The 25510-nt window shown below is 38.6% G+C and overlaps 1 protein-coding gene across 1 annotated transcript in view; it reads right to left on the minus strand.

Moving 5' to 3' along the window:
• JMY (junction mediating and regulatory protein, p53 cofactor) overlaps window positions 1-25510 on the minus strand; it is a 101312-nt gene that overhangs the window by 54733 nt on the left and 21069 nt on the right. The window contains exon 2 of the mRNA XM_086698055.1: window positions 6213-6386. Within this exon, the coding sequence (XP_086554181.1) occupies window positions 6213-6386 (174 nt within the window). The remainder of the gene's footprint in view (window positions 1-6212; window positions 6387-25510) is intronic.

Genomic DNA, 25510 nt, shown 5'->3' on the forward strand with positions numbered 1-25510 from the left:
GGATACTGGGTTTTATATGAGAAACTTAAGTGGTATTCTTGTCCACTGCTGGATTAGTGACTCAACAAGAGGGGGAAAAGAAAACAAAATCTCCAATTCTCAGGTGAAACAGATGCCAAGATCAACCTGTATAAATACTGATGCAGTAGTACCTTTCACACAAATTTTCCAGGCCCAGGAATCATGTGAATGTGACTAAGATTAACAAAATGAGGGGAACCTGGGTGGCTCAGTCGGTTAAGGGTCCGACCTCAGCTCAGAGCATGATCTCATGGTTCATGGCTCGAGCCCCACATCAGGCTCCGAGCTGACAGCTCGGAGCCTGCTTCAGATTCTATGGTTCCATTTCTCTCTGCCCCTCCCCTGCTCTTCCTCTCTTTCTTTCTCAAAAATAAAAAAGCACTAAAAAAAATTTTTTTTAATTAAAAAAAAACTTTTTAAATGAGATTAGATTTGGAAGCATCTGCTCACGTATTTTTATATACAAAGTAAATACTAAATGTAACATTCTCAGGGACAAGCATGAAATGATAGTTTTTTTTTTTTTTTTTTTTAGCGTTTATTTATTTTTGAGACAGAGAGAGACAAAGCATGAACGGGGGAGGGTCAGAGAGAGGGAGACACAGAATCTGAAACAGGCTCCAGGCTCTGAGCTGTCAGCACAGAGCCCGACGCGGGGCTTGAACTCACAGACCGCGAGATCATGACCTGGGCCGAAGTCGGCTGCTTAACTGACTGAGCCACCCAGGCGCCCCTATGAAATGATAGTTTTAAGGTGAGAAAATTAAAAGCAAAGAAGAGAAAGAAAAAGTAGCTCAGGTAAGAGATAAGTACCCTAATGCACATTGATGGCACTATATAGTTCACAGCTGGCATGCTTACAGTATATAGCTGTCCAATAGTATAAAAACTGAACCCTGAGCAAAGCACCCAGTCAAGGGGGCACAGAGTGGTGACTCAAATTTAGTGCATCTTTTTGCCAAGCCATATACTGCTGCATATGCCCAGAAAAGGGCCCTCTTCTAACTTGTCTGCTAGAGTATGGGCTGGGGAATGTGTATCTATTTTACATGAAGACACCTACAGATTTGCTTGGTCCTGAGGGAAAGGAAAGGGAGGAAGAGCACATTTAAGATACACATAGGAGACAACTGGCAAAACAAAGTGCCTGGCTACAAAGGGGAGAGAAGCATGGAGGATGCCTTCAAGATCCTAGTTTATTTACTTTCAGCAAGTATTAAAAGTAAGTTGGCCAAGGGGCACCTGGGTGGCTCAGTTGGTTGAGCATTTGACTTTAGCTCAAGTCATGATCTTACTACTCATGAGTTCAAGCCCTGCCATCAGGCTCTGTGCTGACAGCTCACAGCTAGGAGCCTGGAGCCTGCTTCAGAGTCTGTGTCTCTCTGCCCCTCCCCCACCCCTGCTCATGTGCACTGGTGCTGTCAAATATAAACATTAAAAATTATATAAAAATAAAAGTTGGCCAATGTGTTTGAAGTGCTTTTAGCTAACTCACAAAGACAATAGGCCAACTCAGTAACTGACCCTGACTCATTATTATGCATGGTTTAAACATCTATATAGAATCATCTAGATTGAATCTCACTCTGCAGATGCAGAAAAACTAAGGCCCAGAGAGATTTTAACTTTGAGTTCAGTGTGTTCCTTCCCTTAGCTGTTTAAAGTTCTTTTAAACTTATGGTTCTCAAACTTCAGTACGTATCATAAACACCTGGAAGGCTTGTTAAAGACTGCTGAGCCCCTCAGCGGAGTTTCAGTAGAGATCTGACCTAAGGACAGAAATCTGTATTTGTAAACAAGGTTCCAGGTGATACTGATGCAACTAGTCTGGGGTTGTAGTTTTCAGAACCAATGTTTTTAAGTTTATCCATTTTGAAAGAGAAAGAGGGAGAGAGCTAGGAAAGGGCAGAAAGGAGAAGAGAGACAGAATGGGAATTCCAAGCAGGCACTGCACTTTCAGCACAGAGCGCGATGTGGGGCTCACACTCTTGAACTGTGAGATTATGACCGGAACCAAAGTCGGACGCTTAACCAACTGAGCCACACTGGCACCCCAAATCCTATTTATAGAGTATGCTTCATGAATATGTTCTAGATGCTTTGTGGCGTAAGAGAATTACTGAAAAATCTATATTAATTGCCATTTATGTAAATACAACTAAAACTATATTACAGTATATTTAATACATTATTATAATTTTAAACATAAAACATATAAACGCATTATACACTCAGGGTGCCAAGTTAACTTTTCTATCACACTTTAATATGTAAGTCAATGAAAGCAGTGGAAATTACCTTCTTTCTAAAGAATCTAGGGGGGCACCTGGGTGGGTCAGTCAAGTTAAGCAAGTGACTTCAGCTCAGGTGGTGATCTCACGGTTTGTGAGTTCAAGTCTCACACCGAGATCTCTGCTGTCAGCACAGAGCCAATTTGGATCCTGTGTCCTCTTCTCTCTGCCCTTCTCCTGTTTGTGCACGCTCTCAGAAATATTTATTTAAAAAATATTAATAAATAATCTAGAGAGCAAAGGTCAAACTCCACAGGATCCTTTAGTGTTCTAGCTCCTGACCAACTTTCCTCTAACTTCCTGCAAACCCTTAGACCCACGACATAGCAAACAATTTACACCCTGTGGTGTAACTAAAACAGCAAGCTTTGCAGTCAAACACACGTGTTTCAATCTCAGCCACGCTATTTACTGGCATCCACCAATGATGCCAGGTGGTAGTGAAGCCTTGGTAATTTGCTCAATAATTCATTTCGACTAAAACCATAAACACATGCCAATTCACTGTACCATTTCTGTTTTTATCTTTATCTGGAATAATCTCTATTCCAATCTCCACTGCATACATATATATATATATATATATATATATATATATATATATATATATATATATATATATATATATATATATATATATACCCCCTTCCTGCTGAATTCTTATTTAATCTTCAGGGGTTAAGTTCTCTATATAATCTTTCATTATATCTTCAGGTAGTTTTGATCACTCCAGTTTGTGTGCCTCTACATCAACTTTTACACGGTGCTCATTTTTCTATTTAAAAGAAAAAAATCACCTTAAGTTATAATTTACGTATAACAAAATGTTCCCGATTTTCAAGTATAAATTTTGATGAATTTTCAAAAGTTTAAATATCCATGGAAACACTACAATCAAAATTTAGACCTATCAATCACCCTAAGGATGCTGTTATACCTGTTCCCTCTCAGTCAATCTCCACCGCTCCACTCCCAGGCAACAAATGTTAAGCTTTCTGTTGATGTAGATCAGAACTATCATCTCCAGAATTTCATGTAAATAGATTCATACAGTTCACACTGTGTCTTTTGTTCATTATCATTTTGTCAACTATTTTATGCATTCTCTGTACACCCAAGAAACAACCACCACAATCGAGATAAAGAACATTTCTATCACCTCCAAAAGATTGCCCACGCCCCTTTGCAATCCATCCCTTCACACAAGTATATACTCCTTTGTATTTGGCTTCTTTGACTTAGCAAGATGTGAGGTTTATCCATGTTGTTGTGCCTATCGATAGTTAATTCCTTTGCGTTGCTGAGTATTATTCTCTCATATGGAAATACCACATTTTGCTTATCCATTCACCTGTTGATGGTTATCCGGACTTGTTCCTTAGAGGCTGTGAAGGTGGCATGAGTATTAGTGTATAGGCCTTTTTTGTGAACAGAGGTTTTCATTTCTCTTGTATAAATAACTAGGATTTGAACAGCTGAGTCGTAAGGTATGTATACATTTAACTTTTGAAGAAACAGCCAAACTGTTTTCCAAAGTAATTTTACCAATATAAAATGTGCTAGCAATCTAAGAATTCCAGTTACTCTACATTCTCACCAGCCCTTTCAAGTGCCAGAGCTTATTAAAATGTTTATTGAGAGGGGCGCCTGGGTGGCGCAGTCGGTGAAGCGTCCGACTTCAGCCAGGTCACGATCTCGCGGTCCGGGAGTTCAAGCCCCGCGTCAGGCTCTGGGCTGACGGCTCAGAGCCTGCAGCCTGTTTCCGATTCTCTGTCTCCCTCTCTCTCTGCCCCTCCCCCGTTCATGCTCTGTCTCTCTCTGTCACAAAAAATAAATAAACGTTGAAAAAAAAAAATAAATAAAATAAAATAAAATGTTTATTGAGAGAGAGAGAGAGAGAGAGAGAGAGCAAGCGCGCGCCCCCCTCCGCCCCCTGCAGGGGGTAGGGCACATAGAGCCAAGAGAAAATTCCAAGCCGGCTCTGTACTGACAGCAGAGCCCAACACGGGGCTCAATATCATGAACTGTGAGACCATGACCTGAGCCAAAATCACTCAGTCATCCAGACACCCCAGAATTTTTAACTGTATTTATTCTAATAGGTGTGTATCTCATTATGGCTTTCAATAAGTAACTAGATAAGTAAATCAAGTCTTTAAGTCTATTTATTTTGAGAGAGAAACACAGCACAAGTGGAGGAGGGATAGGAGGGTGGGGAGAGAGACACTCCCAAGCAGGCTCTGCACTTACAGTAGAGAGCCTGATGAGGAGATGGAACTCAGGAACCTGGGAGATCATGACCCTGAGCCAAAATCAGAGTCAGACACTTAACTGACTGAGCCATGCAGGTGCTGTCTTTAAGTGTTCTTTAAATATTTCTCCCAGTCTGTGGCTTGTTTTTTCATTTTCTTAACAATCTTTCAAAAACTAGAAGTCTTTAATTTTGGTGAATTCCAACCTATCAATTTTTAGTTTATGGTTCAAGGTTTCTACATCCCGTCTACATGAACTTTTACCTTTCCTTCCTCCAAATTGTGAAAACTTTCTTCTGTTTTCTTATATAAGTTTTAGAACATGAGATTTTATGCTTAGGTCTAAGATGGCTTTCAAATTAATTTTTGTATAGGATATAAAGATTGAGATCGATTTCTATATAGGGGTATACAGTTCTTCTAGTAACCATTTGTTGGAAATGGTTACTCCCAAATTGCTTTCTTAACCTGATGGAAAACTAACTTACTATATAACCATGCATCTATTTCTGGGTTCTAGTCTATTCATTTGATTTACATTTCTATCCTAAGCCAATACTACAATGTCTGGAATTCTCTAGCTTTTTAATTTTTAAAAACAATTTTTTAAAATTTGGAATTCTCTAGCTTTTTACTAACCTTTGAAATCAGGTAACAGAGGTCCCTAGGTGGCTCAGTGGGTTAAGCATCCAATTCTTGGTTTTGGCTCAGGTAATGATCTCGCAGTTCATGAGTTCAAACCCTACCATCGGGCTCCATGCTGGCAGTGCAGAGCCTGCTTGGATTCTCTCTCTCCCTCTCCCCCACTCATTCTGTCTCTCTCAAAATAAATACATATTTAAAAAAAATTTTTTTTTTAAAGAAATTAGGGGCGCTAAGTGGTGCAGTTGGTTAAGCGTCTGACTTCGGCTCAGGTCATGATCTCATGGCTCGTGAGTTCAAGCATCTTCTCTCTCAAAATAAGTAAAAAGTAAGTAAGTAACTAACTAAACTACCTAACTAACATCTTCCCAGAAAAACTGTTCCCAAAACTTCTGGTAAGGAAGCTTAAGGCTACACAGTTCCCCAAGCATTAAACAGGAGGAATAGAGGGAGAAGAAAAGTACAAGAAAATGGGGAAGATGGGGATTTCTCAATGTATCTACAACTTTACTTTCTAGACTCTTCTCATCCCCGGGTACTTAACAGAATTGCCTCGGAGACTGTTTAAAATGAGGTGCTCAGGCTGTATAGAACCTCAATCTAGCAAAATAGAATCTCTGGGGAGAAAGGACCACCTATCAGCACTTTTAAAAAGCTCCTCTTATAATTAAGATGGATAGCCAGCCAGGCTGAGACTATAAAACAGGCAGGCTTGGGGCGCCTGGGTGGCGCAGTCGGTTAAGCGTCCGACTTCAGCCAGGTCACGATCTCGCGGTCCGTGAGTTCGAGCCCCGCGTCAGGCTCTGGGCTGATGGCTCGGAGCCTGGAGCTTGTTTCTGATCCTGTGTCTCCCTCTCTCTCTGCCCCTCCCCCGTTCATGCTCTGTCTCTCTCTGTCCCCAAAATAAATAAATGTTGAAAAAAAAAAATTTAAAAAAAAAAAAAAAACAAAAAACAGGCAGGCTACTGTGTAGGTTAAAAAAAAAAAAAAAAAAAAAAAAAAATACCTTTATCTGCTGTCTCCGTAGCATGGCAAGTTCTCTCATGTCTCGGAACGGCTGTAGTAAATACTGATATAGTTCAGTTGTGGCTTCTGCAAGGCTGCTATACGCTTCATCCTCCATTTGATACAAGTCCAGAAGCTCAACCATGCTTTCTGTATTCTTGTGCTTATCCAACAGCTGTGGAACAAGAAAGTTTTATTATAAAGAAATCTGATTATAATAGCCTATAAACATTTGCTTTTAACTCCCTCTCTTATCATCTTACAACCCTGGATCATTGAAACACAGATGGAACGAAAGGGACTAAATGCTTTTCGTAACTCATCTCCATGCCCCAAGATGTGTTACTACTCAAGACCATGGCCTCAATCAGCTTTTCAAACTGCTCTCAGTTTTTCATAACTGAAAAAAACTCTCTGAAAAAAGCTCTCAGCTTTTCATAACTCATCTCCATGCCCCAAGATGTGTTACTACTCAAGACCATGGCCTCAATCAGCTTTTCAATACTGCTCTCAGTATTATTCCTGTTGTATTTCCTGGGACTCCATACTATTTATCCACCCAGGCTTATATCCTTACAAAATTTTTCCCCACCTATGTCATAGCTTTCTCTGTTTTTATATGAAAAAAAAAAAAAAAAATGGGAGTTGGGGGAGTCACATGGATGGCTCAGTCAGTTAAGCGTCCAATTTTGGCTCAGGTCCTTCCTGATTTTGCAGTTAGTGAGTTTGAGCCCTGAATCACACTCTGCGGTCAGCACAGAGCCTGCTTGGAATCTTCTGCCTCATGCTCTTTCTGTCCATCTCCCACTTGCTCGCTCTCTCTCGCTCAAAAATAAATTAAAAAAATGTTTTTCATTGTTAATATACACAGTAGTTAGTTATCAACCCCTGGCAATATTATTTACTAATTTCCCCAAATCTCCTTGCCACTCTGCTCCTCCTCCCAGTTTGGAACATTCCCAAATTAACTTTTGATAGCACAATGTAAGAATTAGAGAACTCAGTGACTCATTAAAAAGGAGTAACATCTGAACCATAGGGGTCCCAGAAGATGAAGAGAGAGAAAAAGGGGCAGAAGGTTTATGTGAGCAAATTATACCGGAAAACTTTCCTAATCTGGAGAAGGACACAGATGTCAAAATCCAAGAAGTACATAGAACTCCCACTAGATTCAACAAAAAATGACAATCAACAAGGCATATCATAGTCAACTTTTCAAAATACACAGACAAAGAAAGAATTTTGAAAGCAGCAAGGGAAAAAAAAGTCCTTACACTATAAAGAAGACAAATCAGGTTCACAGCAGACCTATCCACAGAAACTTGGCAGGACAAAAACAGGAGTGGCAGGATGTATTCAACGTGCTGAATCGGAAAAATACGCAGCCAAGAATTCTTAATCCAGCAAGACTGTCATTCAAAACAGAGAGAGCAAAAGTTTCCCAAATGAAAACTAAAGGAGTTTGTGACCACTAAACCAGCTCTAGAAGAAATTTTAAGGGGGACGCTTTGAGTCGAAAAAAGACAAAACAAAAAAGACCAAAAGCAACAAAGACTAGAAAGCACCAGAGATCATCATCAGAAACACCAACTCAACAGGCAACACAATGGTGCTAAATTCGTATCTTTCAGTACTCACCCTAAATGTCAATGGACTAAATAAATGCTCCACTTAAGAGACACAGGGTATCAAAATGGATAACAAAACAAGCTGTTTAAAAGAGACTCATTTTAGACGTGTAGATTAAAAGTAAGTGCATAGAGACCCAGCTATCATGCTAATGGTTGTCAAAAGAAAGCTGGTATAGACATATTTACATCAGACAAACTAGATTTTTAAATAAAGTCTGTAACAAGAGATTAAGAAGGGCATTATATCATAAGGGGCCTATCCACCAAAAATATCTAATAATTGTAAATATTTATGCCCCCAACGCCGAAGCACCCAAATATATAAATCAATTAATCACAAACATAAAGAAACTCATTGTGGGGCGCCTGGATGGCTCAGTTCGTTGGGCAACTGACTTCAGCTCGGGTCATAATGTTACAGATCATGAGTTCGAGCCCCGCGTCGGGCTCTGTGCTGACAGCTGAGAACCTGGAGCCTGCTACAGATTCTGTGTCTCCCCCTCTCTCTCCCCTTCCCTGCTCACGCTCTGTGTCTCTTTGTCTCTCAATAACAAACATTAAAAAAAATTTTTTTTAATAAAATAAAAATAAAGAAACTCATTGATAATAATACAATAACAATAGGGGACTTCAACACTCCACTTACAACAATGGACATATCATCTAAGCAAAAAATCAACAAAGAAACAATGGCTTTGAATGACACATGAGACCAGATGGACTTAAGAGATATATTCAGAGCATCTCATCCTAAAGCAGAATACACATTTTTTGAGTACACATGGAACATTCTCCAGAATAGATCACATACTGGTACACAAATCAGCCTCAACAAGTACAAAAAAATCGAGATCATACCTTACATGTTTTCAGACCACAACGCTGTGATACTCGAAATTAACCACTAGAAAAAATTTGGGAAAACCACGAATACTTGAAGATTAAAGAACATCCTACTAAAGAATGAATGGGTTACCCAATAAATTAAAGTGCAAATTAAAAAGTACATGGAAGCCAATGAAAATGAAAACATGACAGCCCAAAACCTCTTGGATGCAGCAAAGGTGGGCATTAAGAGGGAAGTATATAGCAATCCAGGCCTTCCTAAAGAAGAAATAAAGGTCTCAAATACACAAACTAACCTTACACGTAAAGAAAAAAAAAAATGGAAAAAGAAGAGCAAATAAAGCCAAAAAACGAGCAGAGAAAGAGAAGTAATAAAGATTAGAGCAGAAATCAACAATATCAAAAACAAAAACAAACAAAAACCAGTAGAACACATCAATGAAACCAGGAGCTGATTCTTTGAAAGAATTAACAAAATTGATAAAACCCTACCCAGTTTGATCCAACAGAAAAAGGAAAGGACCTCAATAAATAAAATCACGAATGAAAGAGGAGAGATCACAAACAACAATGCAGAAATACAAATGATAGTAAGAGAATATCATGAGCAATTATATGCCAAAAAATTGGACAATCTAGAAGAAATGGACAAATTCCTAGAAACATATGAACTACCAAAACTGAAACAGGAAGAAACAAAATTTGAACAGACCCATAACCAGTAAAGAAACTGAATCAGTAAATCTCCAAACAAGAGTTCAGGGCCAGATGGCTTCCCAGGGGAATTCTACCAAAAATTTAAAGAGGAATTAACACCTATTCTTTTGAAGCTGTTCCAAAAAAAACAGAAATGGAAGGAAAGCTTCCAAACTCCTTTCTACGAGGCCAGCATTACCCTGATTTCAAATGCAGACCAAGACCTCACTAAAAAGGGGAAATACAGACTAACTTCCCTGATGAACATGGATGCAAAAATTCTCAACAAGATACTAGCAAAACGGATCCAATAATACACTAAAAGAATTATTCACCACAATCAAGTGGGATCTATTCCTGGAATGCAGGGCTGGTTCAGTATCTGCACATCAATGTGATACACCACATTAATTTTAAAAAAGGTTAAGAACCATATGATCCTCTCAATAGAGAGTGAGCATTTGATAAAACCCAGCAAGCTTTCCTGACAAAAACTGCTGATAAAGTAGGGAGAGAAGGATCATACCTCCAGATCATAAAAGCCATATACAAAAGACCCACCACTAGTATCATACTCAATGGGGGAAAAACAGAACTTTCCCCTAAGGTCAGCTACACCACAGGGATGTCCACACTCGCCACTGTTATTCAACATAGTATTGGAAGTCTTAGTCTCAGCAATCAGGCAACACAAAGAAATAAAAGGCATCCAAATCATCAAGGAGGAAGTCAAACTTTCACACTTCGCAGAAGACATGATACTCTATGTGGAAAACCCAGAAGAGTCCACCCAAAACCTGCGAGAACCAATACATGAATTCAGCAAAGTCGCAGGATATAAAATCAGTGTACAGAAACTGGTTGTATATCTAAACAATGATGAAGGAGAAAGAGCAATCAAGGAACTGATCCCATTTACAACTGCAGAGCCTCAGGCTACACAGCTTTCTAGACTACTCACTCCACAAAGACTGACTACTGTGCAGAGTTACACCGGTAATGGACAGCAGAAGAAAATCCTAACTTCAATTTCCAGGACTAGCACAGGCCCTCTCTCATTCTCCATTGTGCCTGTTTTGCCCTTCCTCTTCTTCATTCCCTTTATCTGCCTGGGCCTTCTTGGCATCACTTAGCACAGTAACTAAAGTTACTACAAGAACTAAAGTTAGGTTTGGAGGCATCTGGCTGACTCATTGGAGGAGCGTGTGACTCCTGATCTCAGGGTTATGGATTTGAGCCCCATGTTAGGTGTAGAGATTACTTAAAAAAAAAAACAAAAAAACAAAAAAACATAAACTTTAATTTTTTTAAATGTTTATTTTAATTTTGAGAGAGACAGAGACTGAGCATGAGCAGGGGAGGGGCACAGACAGACGAAGACACAGAACCCGAAGTAGACTCAGATGGGGGGGGGGGGGGGCAGGGAGAAGGGGGCTTAACTTGGGAATGGGGAGATCATGACCTGAGCTGAAGTTGGTTACTTAACTGACTGAACCACCCAGATGCCCCTACACTTTCTTTGTTTTATCTCCCTGAGTTCTACCAGATTCTAAATGAAGACTGGCCAAAACCCTTGTGTCTGGCAGAGAATGAGTAGTGTGGCCATTCTGCAATATGCTCAGGGATCATTCCATCTTAACAAGGCCTGTCCTCAAGAAAAACTATTTTACCATAGCCTTATGTACTAGGGTTTCACCAGACCCTAAATGACCTAGGGAAGAGAAATGCTCAACTCCTGTCTCACTAAGGAGTGGGGGTTGAGAAGTGGGATACTGAGGAGCACTTGTGAAAGTAATAGTCCCAGGGTACAGACAGGTTAAAAAGTATTCATAAGTCTGTGATTAGCACTTCCCCTAATTCCTTAACATTGCATCAGCAGACCTCCCGTGTAAAAGGAGAATAAAACCAAAAAAATTTCATACCTTAGGTTTTTATTTAAGAACTAATTAAGTGTCTGACTTTGGCTCAGATCACAATCTCACGGTTTGTGGGTTCAAGCCCCGCGTCGGGCTCTGTGCAAACAGCTCAGAATGTGGAGCCTGCTTCAGATGGTCTCTCCCCATCTCTCTGCTCCTCACCTGACTCTCTCTCTCTCAAAAATTAACAAACATTTAAAAAATTTAGAAAAACAAAATTACAGGGCATATTAGAAGTACAGTTTGAAGAGATAAAGCAAGCATCAAGACCATATGCACGTATAGCAGGAATATGGGAACTATCAGACTGGGAATTGAAACTATAACTTATATGCTAAGGGAACTAATGGAAAGGCAGACAACATGCAAGAATGAACATATGAAATGTAAGCAGAGAGTTGGAAATACTAAGAATCAAAAGGAAATAAAATGAAAAAATACCTTTGTGGTACCTAGGTAGCTCAGTTGGTTAAGCATCCAACTCTTTTTTTTTTTAATTTTTATTTATTTTGAGAGAGAGAGTGTGAGCAGAAGGACAGAGAGAGACACACACACAGAATCCAAAGCAGGCTCCAGGCAACTAACAGATAATAGTTTGCTCAAAATAGTAGCCATAATATATCCAGCAATTACATCTTATGCATTAATAAGATAAAAAAAAAAAAAACTGACAGAAATGTTAAAAGGGACAGGAGGGAAGAACTGGGAACACCTTGTTACCAGGAACCTGTGCTACAATATGAAGTGCAACAGCACTATTTGAAAGAAAGCTTGGTTAGTATTGCAAATGTATATCCCAAAATTGAATGCAAGCACTAAAAAAAGTTTAAAAAAGTATCACAGATATGTTAAATTGAGGATATACTAATTGATAAAAAACCAGAATATAAAATGCTTAATTAATACCAGAATGCTCAAAGAGTGGAAGATGGATAAAAGAAAAAAACAACATGGCAATAAACAGAAAATAGTAACAGGATAGATATTACTCCAACTGTATCAATAATCATTTTAAACATCGATGTTTAAAATACACCAATTAAAAGACACTGTCAGGTGATTATAAAAACAAGATCCAACTATATATTGTATAGAAGAAACTCACTTTTTTTTAAAATTTTTTTTTCAACGTTTTTTATTTATTTTTGGGACAGAGAGAGACAGAGCATGAACGGGGGAGGGGCAGAGAGAGAGGGAGACACAGAATCGGAAACAGGCTCCAGGCTCCGAGCCATCAGCCCGGAGCCTGACGCGGGGCTCGAACTCACGGACCGCGAGATCGTGACCTGGCTGAAGTCGGACGCTTAACCGACTGCGCCACCCAGGCGCCCCAGAAGAAACTCACTTTAAATACACACACAGATAGGTTAAGGTGATAAAAACATACCATGCTAACACTAATCAAAAGAAAGTTGCAGTAGTTATATTACTTTCGACAAAGCAGACCTTGGAGCAAGGAAAATTATCAGAAAAAGGAGATCGGATAGAACTACCAGGCTATGATACTTGGAGACTTCAAGACCCCTTTATCAATAATGGACAGAGCCAACAGTCAGAAAATCAGTAAGGATATAGGTGAACTCAACAGCACCATGAATCAACTGGACATAATTGACATCTATTAACTACTTCATCCAACATATTCTTCTTGAGCTCACATGGAACATTCATCAAGACAGATCACATTCTGGGCCTAAAACACACCGTAACAAATTTGAAAGAAGTCACATGAAGTATGCTCTCAGACTAAAATGAAATTAAACTAGAAATCACTAACAGAAATATTGCTGGAAATCCCTAAAATACGTGTAAATTAAAGAACATAATTTTAAACAGTAGCTGGATCAAAGAAAGTCAAGAGAAATTTTAAAATATTTTTAACTAAATGAAAACAATTTATCAAAAATTCTGGGATGCATTAAAGATGCTTAGAGGAAAGTTTATAGCACCGAATGCATATATTACAAAAGCCTAAATCCAATAATCTAAGCCTTCACCCTAGAAAACCAAAAAAGCAAATTATAATTTCAAGAGTACAAAAGAATAAAATTTAGAGTTTAAATCAGTGAAATTAAAACGGGGAAATCAATAGAGAACAATGAACAAAAAAACTCTGGTTCTTTGAAAACATCAATAAAGTTGATAAACCTTTATCAAGGTTAGCAAAGAAAAAGAAAACAGTAGAAAAAGGGACATAACTACTGCTGCCATGAACTTTAAAAGGAATATTAAGAAGATCTCTATGCCCACAAATTCAACAACCTAGGTGAAATGGATGAATTCCTTAAAAGATACAGTCTAATAAAACTCACACCCAACAACAGATAATCAGAATAGGCCTATTACGTACACTAGAAGTTGAATTTATAATCAGTAACCTTCCAAATTAGAAAATACCAAGTCCAGACAGGTTCACTGGTAAATTCTCCCAACCAAAACATTACGAGAAAACTATAGATCAACACCGCTTATGAATGTAGATGCAAAAATCCTCAACAAAGTATTAGGGAGGTATATCCAACACTCTATAAGAAGATTATATATTACAACCAAATGTGATTTATTACAGGTATGCAAGACTGGTTCAACATTTTTTTTTTAATTTTTTTTTTAACGTTTATTTTATTTTTGAGACAGAGAGAGACAGAGCATGAATGGGGGAGGGTCAGAGAGAGGGAGACACAGAATCCGAAACAGGCTCCAGGCTCTGAGCTGTCAGCACAGAGCCCGACGCGGGGCTCGAACTCACGGACTGCGAGATCATGACCTGAGCTGAAGTCGGCCGCTTAACTGACTGAGCCACCCAGGCGCCCCAAAGTTCAACATTTAAAAAAAACAAATCAATGTAACCCATCACATTACAGTCTAAAGGAAAAAAAAAATCATATGACATCAATAGATGCAGGAAAAGTAGTGGAAAAAACCCAACACCATTCATGAAAAACACCACTAGCATACTAGGAATATAGGGAAACTTCCTTAATTTGATAAAGAACAACAAAAAACCTAGAGCTAACCTTTTTAACTGTGACAAACTAGACGCTTTCCCATAAGGCACAAGGCAAGGATGTCCCCGCGCATCATTCCTATTTAACATTGTACTGGCAGTCCTAGCTAATGCAATTAAGGAAAGAAATAAAAGGCATACAGATTAGGAAGAAACAACTGTCTTTATGTGGATGACATTGCTGTGTAGAAAATCCAAAGGACGAGACTAAACAAAAACAAAACCAAAAAATTCCACAGAACACAAAACCTTCCACATATCATTTACATTAGCAATAAAAAAAATGAAATACATATCAATCAATGCACAAGATCTGTATGAGCAAAGTTACACAACTTTGATTCAGGAAATCAAAGATCAAGACAAATGGAAAAATATTCCACATATATGGATTGGAAGATTACTGTTGTCAAGATGTCAGTTCTCTCCATCTTGATCTATAGACTAAATGCAATGCCAATCAAAGTATCATCAAGTTATTTTGCGGACATTAATACGCCAATCCTATAGTTTATACAGAAAGGCAAAAGACCCAGAACAGCCAACCCAATATTAAAAAACAAAGTCAGAGAATTGACACTATACAACTTCATTAGTCACTAAAAAGCTACAGTAATCAAGACAGTGTGGTAATGAAAACACATCAACAGAGGAGAGTCGAAAACAAACCCACAGTCCAGTAAACTTTTGACAAAGGAGCAAAGGCAATTCAATGAAGAAGAGTCTTTTCAACAAATGGTACAGAAACAAATGGGCATGTACATGCAAAAAGGGGGGGGGGGACCTTATACCTTGCACAAAAATTAATGCAAAATGGACCATGCAAAACTATAAAACTCCTAGAAAATAGGAGAAAATCTTGGTGACCTTGGGTTTGACCGATGTTTTAGCCATAACACTAAAAGCATAATCCATGAAGAAAATAATTATTAAGCTAGACTTTGCTAAAACTAGTAACTTCTACAAAAGACATACAAAAGAATGAAAACACAAGCTACAGACTGGGAGAAAATGCTTGCAGAATACATTTCTGATAAAACACTGTTAAGCAAAATATACAAAAAAAACCTCCCAAACTCAACATTAAGAAAGCAACCCAGCAGTTTGAATAGTGGTGCGATTAAGTAGAAGGTGGGATCTCCCCGGCTATCTGACTAGTCTTTTCTCTGCCTTGTTTGAGCTTGAGCAGAATTTGAGATGGTAAGGCTGGGAAGGATTCCAGAAAGGCCAAGACAAAGGTGGTACCTGAATTGGCAGGAAATGCATCAAAAGACTTGAAGGTAAAGCGTATTACCCCTCATCACTTGCAATTTGTTATTCGTGGAGATGAGGAATTCTCTCATCAAAGCTACAATTGCTGTTGGTGGTGTCATTCCACACATCCACATATCTCTGATTGGGAAGAAAGGACAACAGAAGACTGTTTCAAGGATGCCTGGATTCCTTATTATCTCAGGATTCTAAATATTCTTATCTGAGGACTCTAAATACTCTTAATAGCTGTCCAGTGTTGGTGATTCCAGTGGACTGTATCTCTGTGAAAACACAATTTTGCCTTTTTGTATTGAGCAAGTTGGAAGTTTAATTAGCTTTCCAACCAACCAAATTTCTGCATTCGAGTCTTAACCATCCATATTTAAGTGTCACTGGGGTTTCAAAGAAGCTACTGATTCTGAAGTAGTGGGTTTTGATTGAGTTGACTGTTTTTAAAAACCTGTTTGGATTTTAATTGTGATGCAGAAGTTATAGTAACAAACATTTGGTTTCGTACAGACATTATTTCCACTCCAGTGGATAAGCTCAATAAAGGTCATACCCCAAACTTAAAAAAAAAAAAAAAAAAAAAAAGGCAACCCAATTTAAAAATGAGCAAAAGATTTGAAAACATCTCAGGGCACCTGGGTGGCTGAGGTGGTTAAGTGTCTGGCTCTTGGTTTCAGCTCAGGTCATGATCTCAGTTTGTGGGTTCAAGACCCATTTTGGGCTCTATGCTGACGCTACAGAGCCTGCTTGGGATTCTCTGTCTCCCTCTCTCTGCCCTACTCACATTGTCTCTGTCTCTCTCAAAATAAATAAACTAAAAAAGAACTTCCAAATTAAAAAATAAAAAAATCTTAAAAAAAAAAAGATCTGAAGATATCTCATCAAATAAGATATACAGATGTCAGGTAAGCAGAGGAGATGTTCAATATCATACTATCATTTGGGATCTACAAATTAGACCAGTGAGATGCCACTACAGATCTGACAACACCAAATACTGGCAAGGAGGTGGAGCAATCAGAATTCCCACTCACTGCTGGTGGTAATGTATTCTTATCATCTGTTTTTAGGCATGTGCACATCAAGGATTATTAGATCTTCTTAGAGAATTAACCCTTTCATTATTATGTAATTCTCTTGATCCTTCATAATTTTCCTTGCTCCAAAGTCTGCTTTGTCTCAAATTAATATACCTACTTCACATTAATATAGCTACTTTAGCTTTCCTTTGGTAAGTGGTAGCATGGTATTTCTTTCTTAGAACACTAAATATATTCTCACCATATAATCCAGCAATCCTGCTCCTTGATATTTACCAAAATGAGATGAAAACCTAAATCCAAACAAAACCTGCACATAAATATTACAGGAGCTTTATTCATAAATGGAAACTTGGAAGAGGTATCTTCCAATAAGTAAATGGATAAACAAACTGCGATACATCCATATACTGGAATACTCATTCAACAATTTAAAAAAATGAGCTGTCAAACTACAAAGACAGGGAGGAACCTTAGATACATACTGGTAAGTGACAACAAGTCAATCTGAAAAGGCTACATATTGTCTGATTCCAATTACATGACATTCTGGAAAAAGCAAAACATGGAGACAGTAAAAAATAGTAATAACAATAATAATCATCATCATCATCATCATCATCATCATCACTACTTGCCAGGAGTTGGAGATGTGGCACACCCCAATGAATGAATAAGGGAAACATGGTATTTTCAGAGCAGCGAAACTGTTCTTTCTGTATAATATTGTAATGGTAGATACAGACATTCTGCACTTATCAGAATTGCATAACACAAAGAATGAACTCTAATGTAAACTATGCACTTTAATAACAGGGGAGACTGTGGACAGGAGGGGAATAAATGAGAACGCTATTTTCTGCTCAATTTTTCAGTAAACCTAAAATTGATATAAAGCAAAGCCTATTAATTTTTAACTGATACAAACCTTTTTTTTTTTGAGACAGAAAGCCAAAATCAAGTTGGATACTCAACCAACTGAGCCACGAAAATACCCCCTAAAGACAATTTTGTATTTCACCGTATGTGTGCTTATTTTTAAGGTAAAACAACAAAAAAAAAAAAGATTTAAAAATAAATTCATAATAACCTATTAACACTGATTTTCATCTCTGCTAAGTCCTATTATTTCATAAGGTGATCAGATCAATGTCTTTTTCTGCTTTGTTAACAAGTAGTTTTTACTTGTTTGGTTTTGTTAGTTTGTTTTAATATAAGTCAACTAGAACAAAAAGAATCAACTCAGATATCAGTGACTAAACCGGTAACATATATGGGGCACCTAGGTGGCTGAGTAACTTAAGCATTCAATTTTGGCTCAGGTCATAATCTGTGGTTCCCAAGTTTGAGCCCAGCGTCAGGCTTTGTGCTGACAGCAAGCCTGGAACTTGTTTCAGATTCTGTATCTCCCTCTCTATCCGCCCCTCCCCACCTCAAAAGTAAACAAACATTTAAAAAATTAAACTGATAATATATAAATGATTTAAAGATGTGGAAAGAAGCCAGGCCAAGTGGGATCTTGCTTTATGCTGAAAGCGAAGAGCTATCATTAAAGGTTTTTTGTTTTATTTTTCCCTCTCAAGACCTCTCTGGTTACAAGAAAATATCAGGGAATACTTTCCCAAGTAAAAGAACTTTATCTGCGCTCTGAATGATGAAAAGACAAACTAGACAAAGTGGGAAGGGAAGACTGGGTCAGAAAGACAGAGAGGAACGTCCATGGAGACCATAAAACATGGTTAACAAACTGGAGAATAGAAGGGGAGAACACAATGGAAGAATTCTGGAGACACTAACAGACCCGGCCTGCCTTGAGTTATACAACGACAGTGAGAAAATATTGGAAGGGGGCACCAGTGTGCATGCAGAGGGATCAGTTCACAGGCTCCTAGATGAGTCCATGAAAAGTTGGTGGAAGCTTACATTTTGGGGTAGAGAAAAACAAGATTCAAGAAATGCTTTGGAGATAAAAATCAACAGTACTTGGGCAAAGACTACTAGGCTTCTGACACTAATTGAGACAAACAAAGGAAGAGAGACAAGTTTTTAGAGGCAATGATTAACAGATTCAGAGACACTATATCCAAATTGTTTTAGATATGCAAGAGGAAAGGTCATATAGGGGATGTACAACATCCAAGATAAACTATCTTTAAGAGGTCTAAAATCTAGGAGCGCCTGAATGGCTCAGTCGGTTGAGCGTCCGACTTTGGCTCAGGTCATCATCTCACAGTTCATGGGTTCAAGCCTGGCATTGGACTCTGTGCTGACAGCTCAGAGCCTGAAGCCTGCCAAGGATTCTGTGTCCCTCTTTGTGCCCCTCCCCTGCTCGTGCTGTCTCTCTCAAAAATAAACATTAAAAAAATTTTAAGTCTAAAATCTAAATAGGGAAGCAAAGCAACAGATATAAAAGTAAAATACTGATTATTAAAGACAGTAAAATTTTAGAGAAAAGATGGATTAGATAGAGGAGGCTAGAGCAGTTGGAAAAGGTGTTCTAAAGCTAGGATTTGAACTGGGTCTTGAAGGATGAGAAGTGCTGGGTAGGTGAAGGAGAGCAGCCGAGACTTGAGAAATCATGTGAATAAAAGCATCTCAGATGAGAATTCTGGGTAGGATGAATGAGGTAACCAAGGGTTATGTTCCCTGAAGTCTACCTAGAAAGTACACATGAGGGAAAAGAGCATCACACTGAGTCTGTAAATGCAACACATTCCAATGAGCAGTGAAACCATCTATGGAATAGGAATAAAGAATGTTGTCTGTGGTCAATTCGCTCTCTTTAATTTTTAGTTGGCAGAGTTCAACTTAGCTAAATAATCATATTTAAATGATGGTCATTTAGTAACTTGGTACTCAAAATATGCTCTGTGACTAGCAACACCAGCATCATGTGCAAACTTTTTAGGAATACAGAACCCCAGGGGCTACTCCAGATCCACAGAATCAGAATCTACATTTTAGTTAAGATTGTCATGTGTTGAGCATGCACACCAAAGTTTGAGAAACTCTGCTTCCTTAACACCTTAATATACCCATATTAACAACATGAGGCAGAAGCATAAGTGAGCGGCAGGGCTGGCTGATGGTAACAAGGCTGAGAGGCTGTTCACAGAGCAAGTTGAAGGTGAATGCCAGAGGAATTTAGATCTCAGCTAAAGAGTATTCCAGTAACTCAACTTTCCACAAGTGGACCTTCAGAAAGTCATGATCTTCTTCAAAAAGATCTTCCTTGTGAGAAAAACAAACTTTTGCCCAGTTATCCTCTTGAATTACCAGAATAAAATCTCCAGTTCAACCAAGATAAAATGAATTTCCCAAACTCAGAAACATGTGGGATCTATTTGCTCCACCATAATTACAAATGGAATTCAAGGCAGGATAGTGGATTCAGCCTCTTCCATTTAAGATCAAACCTTTCACTGACGATTTTGAGGGGTAATGATGAGACTACTGGATTTGAAGATATTAATGACCCATCAGAAAGCTAACTAATGGCTAACATTAACAACTCAGGCAACAACAGATGTTGGCAAGGATGCGGAGAAAGAGGATCTCTTTTGCATTGTTGGTGGCAATGCAAGCTGGTGCAGCCACTCTGGAAAACAGTATGGAGGTTCCTCAAAAAACTAAAAAGAGAACTACCCTATGACCCAGCAATTGCACTACTAGGCATTTATCCAAGGGATACAGGTGTGCTGTTTCGAAGGGACACATGCACCCCCATGTTTATAGCAGCACTATCAACAATAGCCAAAGTTGGGGCGCCTGGGTGGCGCAGTCGGTTAAGCGTCCGACTTCAGCCAGGTCACGATCTCGCGGTCCATGAGTTCGAGCCCCGCGTCGGGCTCTGGGCTGATGGCTCAGAGCTTGGAGCCTGTTTCCGATTCTGTGTCTCCCTCTCTCTCTGCCCCTCCCCCGTTCATGCTCTGTCTCTCTCTGTCCCAAAAATAAATAAAAACGTTGAAAAAAAAAAAAAAAAAACAATAGCCGAAGTATGGAAAGAGCCCAAATGTCCATCAATGGATGAATGGATAAAAAAGATGTGGTATATATATATATATATATATATATATATATATATATATATATATATATATATATATACATACACACACACATACACACACACACACACATACATACAATGGAGTAGTACTCGGCAATCAAAAAGAATGAAATCTTGCCATTTGCAACTACGTGGATGGAACTGGAGGACATTATGCTAAGTGAAATTAGTCAGAGAAAGACAAATAACATAGGACTTCACTCATATGAGGACTTTAAGAGACAAAACAGATGAACCTAAGGGAAGGGAAGCAAAAGTAATATAAAAACAGGGAGGGGGACAAAGTATAAGAGACTCATAAATATGGAGAACACAGGGTTACTGGAGAGGGTGTGGGAGGGGGCATGGGCTAAATGGGTAAGGGGCATTAAGGAATCTACTCCTGAAATCATTGTTGCACTATATGCTAACTAATTTGGATGTAAAATTTAAAAAATAATATAAATAAACAAATAATGAACTAATGGGAGAATCACACTTGATGATGGAATGTAAACTTGGTTATCTGTCGTCTATTGTGCCATTCATGAAAACAGAGAGGCAGCATCTTGCTTGTGTTCACGTACACAACATTAAAACCGAGACACAAGAAAAAATGAACAATAACATGAGGCTAAAAGTCTCTGTAGTTATACAGACAATGGCAGATCTATTTTTTTTTTAAGGTTTTATTTTATTTTTTGAGAGACAGATCATGAGCAGGGGAGGGGCAGAGAGAGAAGGAGACACAGAATCTGAAGCAGGCTCCAGACTCTGAGCTGTCACCACATGGCCTGACATGGGACTCAAACCCACGAACAGGGTATCATGACCAAAGCCGAAATCAGACACTCAACCAAGTGAGCCACCCCCACGCCCCTAAATTTTCTTTAATCAAAAATTTTCCCTCTCATTTACTATTAGATCAATTAGCACTATAGGCATACCTCTTTTATTTATTGTGCTTCCCTTCACTATACTTCAGGTATTTTTGCTTTTAACAAATTCAAGGTTTGTGGCACTCCTGTATCATTCAAGTCTATCAGTGCCATTTTTACAACAGCATGTACTTCATGTCGGTCATATTTTGGTAATTATCACATTATTTCAAGGTTTTTCATTATTATTATCTTTGTTAGGTGATCTGTGATCAGCACTTTTGGATGTTGTTACTGTAATTGTTTTGGGGCACCATGAACCACACCCACACAAGATGGTGAACTGAACTGATAAATGTTGTATGTTCTGAGTGCTCTACCAACTGGCCAATCCCCCAACTTTCTGCCTCTCCTCAGGCCTCCCTATTCTCAGACACATCAATACAGAAATTAGCCTAATTAATAGCCCTACAATGGCTTCAGGGTGTTCAAATGAACACAGTCACATGTCTCGCACTTTAAATCAAATGCAAGAAATGATTAAGCTTAATCAAGAAGGCATGTTGAACACCAAGAGTGACCTCTCACAGTTAGCCAACTTGTGAATGTAAAGAAAGACTTAATAAAGGAAATTAAAAGCACTATTCCAGTGAACACACCAATGATAAGCAAAACAGCCTTACTGATATACAGAAAACTTTTAGTGGCCTGAGTAGATCAAACCAGTCACAACATTCACTTAAGCCAAAGCCTAAATCCAGAAAAAGCCCTAACTCTTTTTAATTTTTTGAAGGCTGAGAGACATAAGGAAGCTGCAGGAGAGCAGTCTGAAGCTAGCAGAGGTTGATTTTCATAAGGTTTAAGAAGAGAAGCAGTCTCCCTCATAATATAAAGGTTCAAGGTGAAGCAGAAAGTATGCACATAGAAGTTACAGTAAGTTGTCCAGAAGATCCAGCTAAATAAAGTAAATCATGAAGGTGGCTACATTAAACAAGAGTCCCAATACAGACAAACAGTCTTAGATTGTTACATTAGAAGAAGATGCCTTCTGGGACTTTCATAGCTAGGGAAGAGAACTTAGTGCCTGGCTTCAAAGTTTCAATGGATAGACAGACTGACTTTCTTGTTAACAGTTAATGCAGCTGGTTGAAGCCAATGCTCACTTCACTTACCATTCCCAAAATACTAGGGCCCTTAAGAATTATGGTAGATCTACTCTGTGCAAATGCCAAAGTGTAGCCTGGATGACAACACATCTATTGACAATATCGTTTACTGAGTACTTTAACCTCACTGCTTAAAATATCTTCTGCTCAGAAAAAACAATTCCTTTCACAACATTGCACATGGACAATGCACCTGTCACCTATGAGTTCTCATGGAGATGAACAGTAAGATTAATATACTTTTCATGCCTGCTAACACTACATCCATTCTGCAGCCCATGAATTAAGGAGTAATTTTGACTTTCAAGTCTTATTCTTTAAGAACTACGTTTCACAAGACTATAGTGGCAAAAGATAGTGATTCCTCTATGGATCTAGGCAAAGTCAAGTGAAAACCTCTGGAAAGGATTCACCATTCCAGACAGCGTGAAGAACATTCACAATTCATGGAAAGAGGTCAAAATATCAACATGCACAGGAGTTTGGAAGAAGTTGATTCCAATCTCATGAATAATTTTGAGAGGTTCAAGACTTTGGTGGAGGAAGTAACCGCAGATGTGATGGAAACAGTAAGAGAACTAGAATTACAAGTGCAGCCTGGGGCACCTGGGTGGCTCAGTGGGTTGAACGTCCGACTTCAGCTCAGGTCATGATCTCCCGGTCTGTGAGTTTGAGCCCCGACTCAGGCTCTGTGCGGACAGCTCGGGGCCTGGAGCCTGCTTCCCATTCTGTGTCTCCCTCTCTCTCTGCCCCTCCCCTGTTCATGCTCTGTCTGTCAAAAATAAATAAACATTTTTTAAAAATTAAAAAAAAAAAGTGCAGCCTAAAGACGTGATTGAATTGCTACAATTTCGTGATAAAACAGATGAGGAGCTGCTTCTTATGGATTAGTAAAGAAAGTGGTTCCTTGAGACAGAAGATGCTATAATGACTGCTGAAATGACAACACAAGATTTAGTATATTACTTACTCTTAGGTAATGAAGCAAAAACAGTGTTTGAGAGAAGTGACTCCAATTATGCAAGAAGTTCTAATATGGGTAAAATGTTATCAGTCAGTAACAGAAACTAAGAGAAATTGTTCACAAAAGGAAGAGTCAATTGATGCAGAATACTTCCCTTGTGTCATTTTAAGAAATAGCCACAGCCACCCTAACCTTCAGCAACCACCACCCTCATCAGTCAACAATCACAATACTAAGGCAAGACCCAAGGTGCCTGGGTGGCCCAGACAATTAAGCATCTGACTCTTGATTTCAGTTTAGGTCATGATCTCACGGTTCATGAGTTCGAGACCTATGTTGGGTTCAGTACGGATAGTGTGGAGCCTGCTTGAGATTCTGTCTCTCCCTCTCCCTTTCTCTCCGACCCAACTGGGCACACTCACGTGCTCTCACTCCCCTTCAAAATAAACTTAAAAAAATATATACTAAAGCAAGACCCTCTATCAGCAAAAAGACTACAACTCGCTTCTGAAAGCTCAGAAAATGATTACCATTTTTCAGCAATGAAGTATTTTCAAATTAAGGTACATACATTGTTTTTGTTTTCAATGTAATGCTACCAAACACTCAACAGACTACAGTATAGTGGAAATGTTTATATGCACTGGACAACCAAAATATTCATTTAACTTGTTTTATTGTGGTGGTCTAGAACCAAAACCACAGTATCTGTAAGGAATGCTCAGGTTTAAACTAAAATTTAGCCCCAACTCCCATTTCTCATGGCTCAGTTCTCTACTGATGCATTTTTACATGGGAGGGGGGATAAAAAGGCATTTTTAGCTATTCTTAAAAAAAAAAAAAGTTATGACTGAAGCTAATCACAGAAAAATCATTAAGACAGGTAAAGGGTGACAAATAAGTCTGGTCTTTTCTTTAGCACTGGCCAGGATCTTACCTCCAGTCCGTAAGCCTTCACGTATTCAGTGAAGGTTGAAGTTTAAAGGCAATGGCCACTGATTTGAGATCATCAAATTGACTCTCTTCCTTCTGATGACATGCTTGCTTTTTTTATTATTATTAGCTTTTTACTCCTACAAACAAACAGTAAAATGATCATAAAGATATTCTAGTTCTGGGGCACGTGGCAGGCTCAATCAGTTAAGCAACCTACCCACTCTTGATTTCAGCTCAGGTCATGATCTCATGGTTTGAGAGTTTGAGCCCTGCATCACACTCTGTTCTGACAGCAGGAGGCCTGCTTGGTGGTATTCTTGCTCTCTGCCCCTCCTCCACTCTCTCTTCTCAATAAACTTCTAAAAATATTAAAAAATAAAAACTGGCAATTTAAGAATGCAATTTAGAATAAACTGAAAAATTGGAACAGAAAAAGCATTCAATAAGCTTAGTTATAATTTGTATGCAGAAACCAACAACCCTATTATAGTAAAAACAGCTAGCAAGGATTCCATTTACGACAAAACAGCAACAAAAACAGAAAAATAGTAATAAACTTAAACCTCTTAAGAGGTTTATATAAACACATAAAATGTTTAAAGGTACCAAAAGATGATATAAATTTAAGACTAATAACAAAACTATCAATTCTTACTAAATTAATCTATAAATTTCACATGGTAAAAAAATAACTTGACTTTTTTATTGCATAAGAAGAGGCCAATTTTAAAGTTAAAAAAAAATTTGGGGCACCTGCATGGCTCAGTCGGTTGAGCTTCCAACTTGGGCTCAGGTCATGATCTCACAGGTGCTGAGTTCAAGCCCTACATTGGGCTCTGTGCTGACGGCTCAGAGCCTCGAGCCTGCTTTCAGTTCTGAATCTCCCTCTCTCTCTGCCCCTTCCCCGT

Source organism: Puma concolor, chromosome A1 (assembly GCF_028749965.1).
Source record: "Puma concolor isolate L17-30 chromosome A1, mPumCon1.1.hap2, whole genome shotgun sequence".
NCBI lineage: Eukaryota > Metazoa > Chordata > Mammalia > Carnivora > Felidae > Puma > Puma concolor.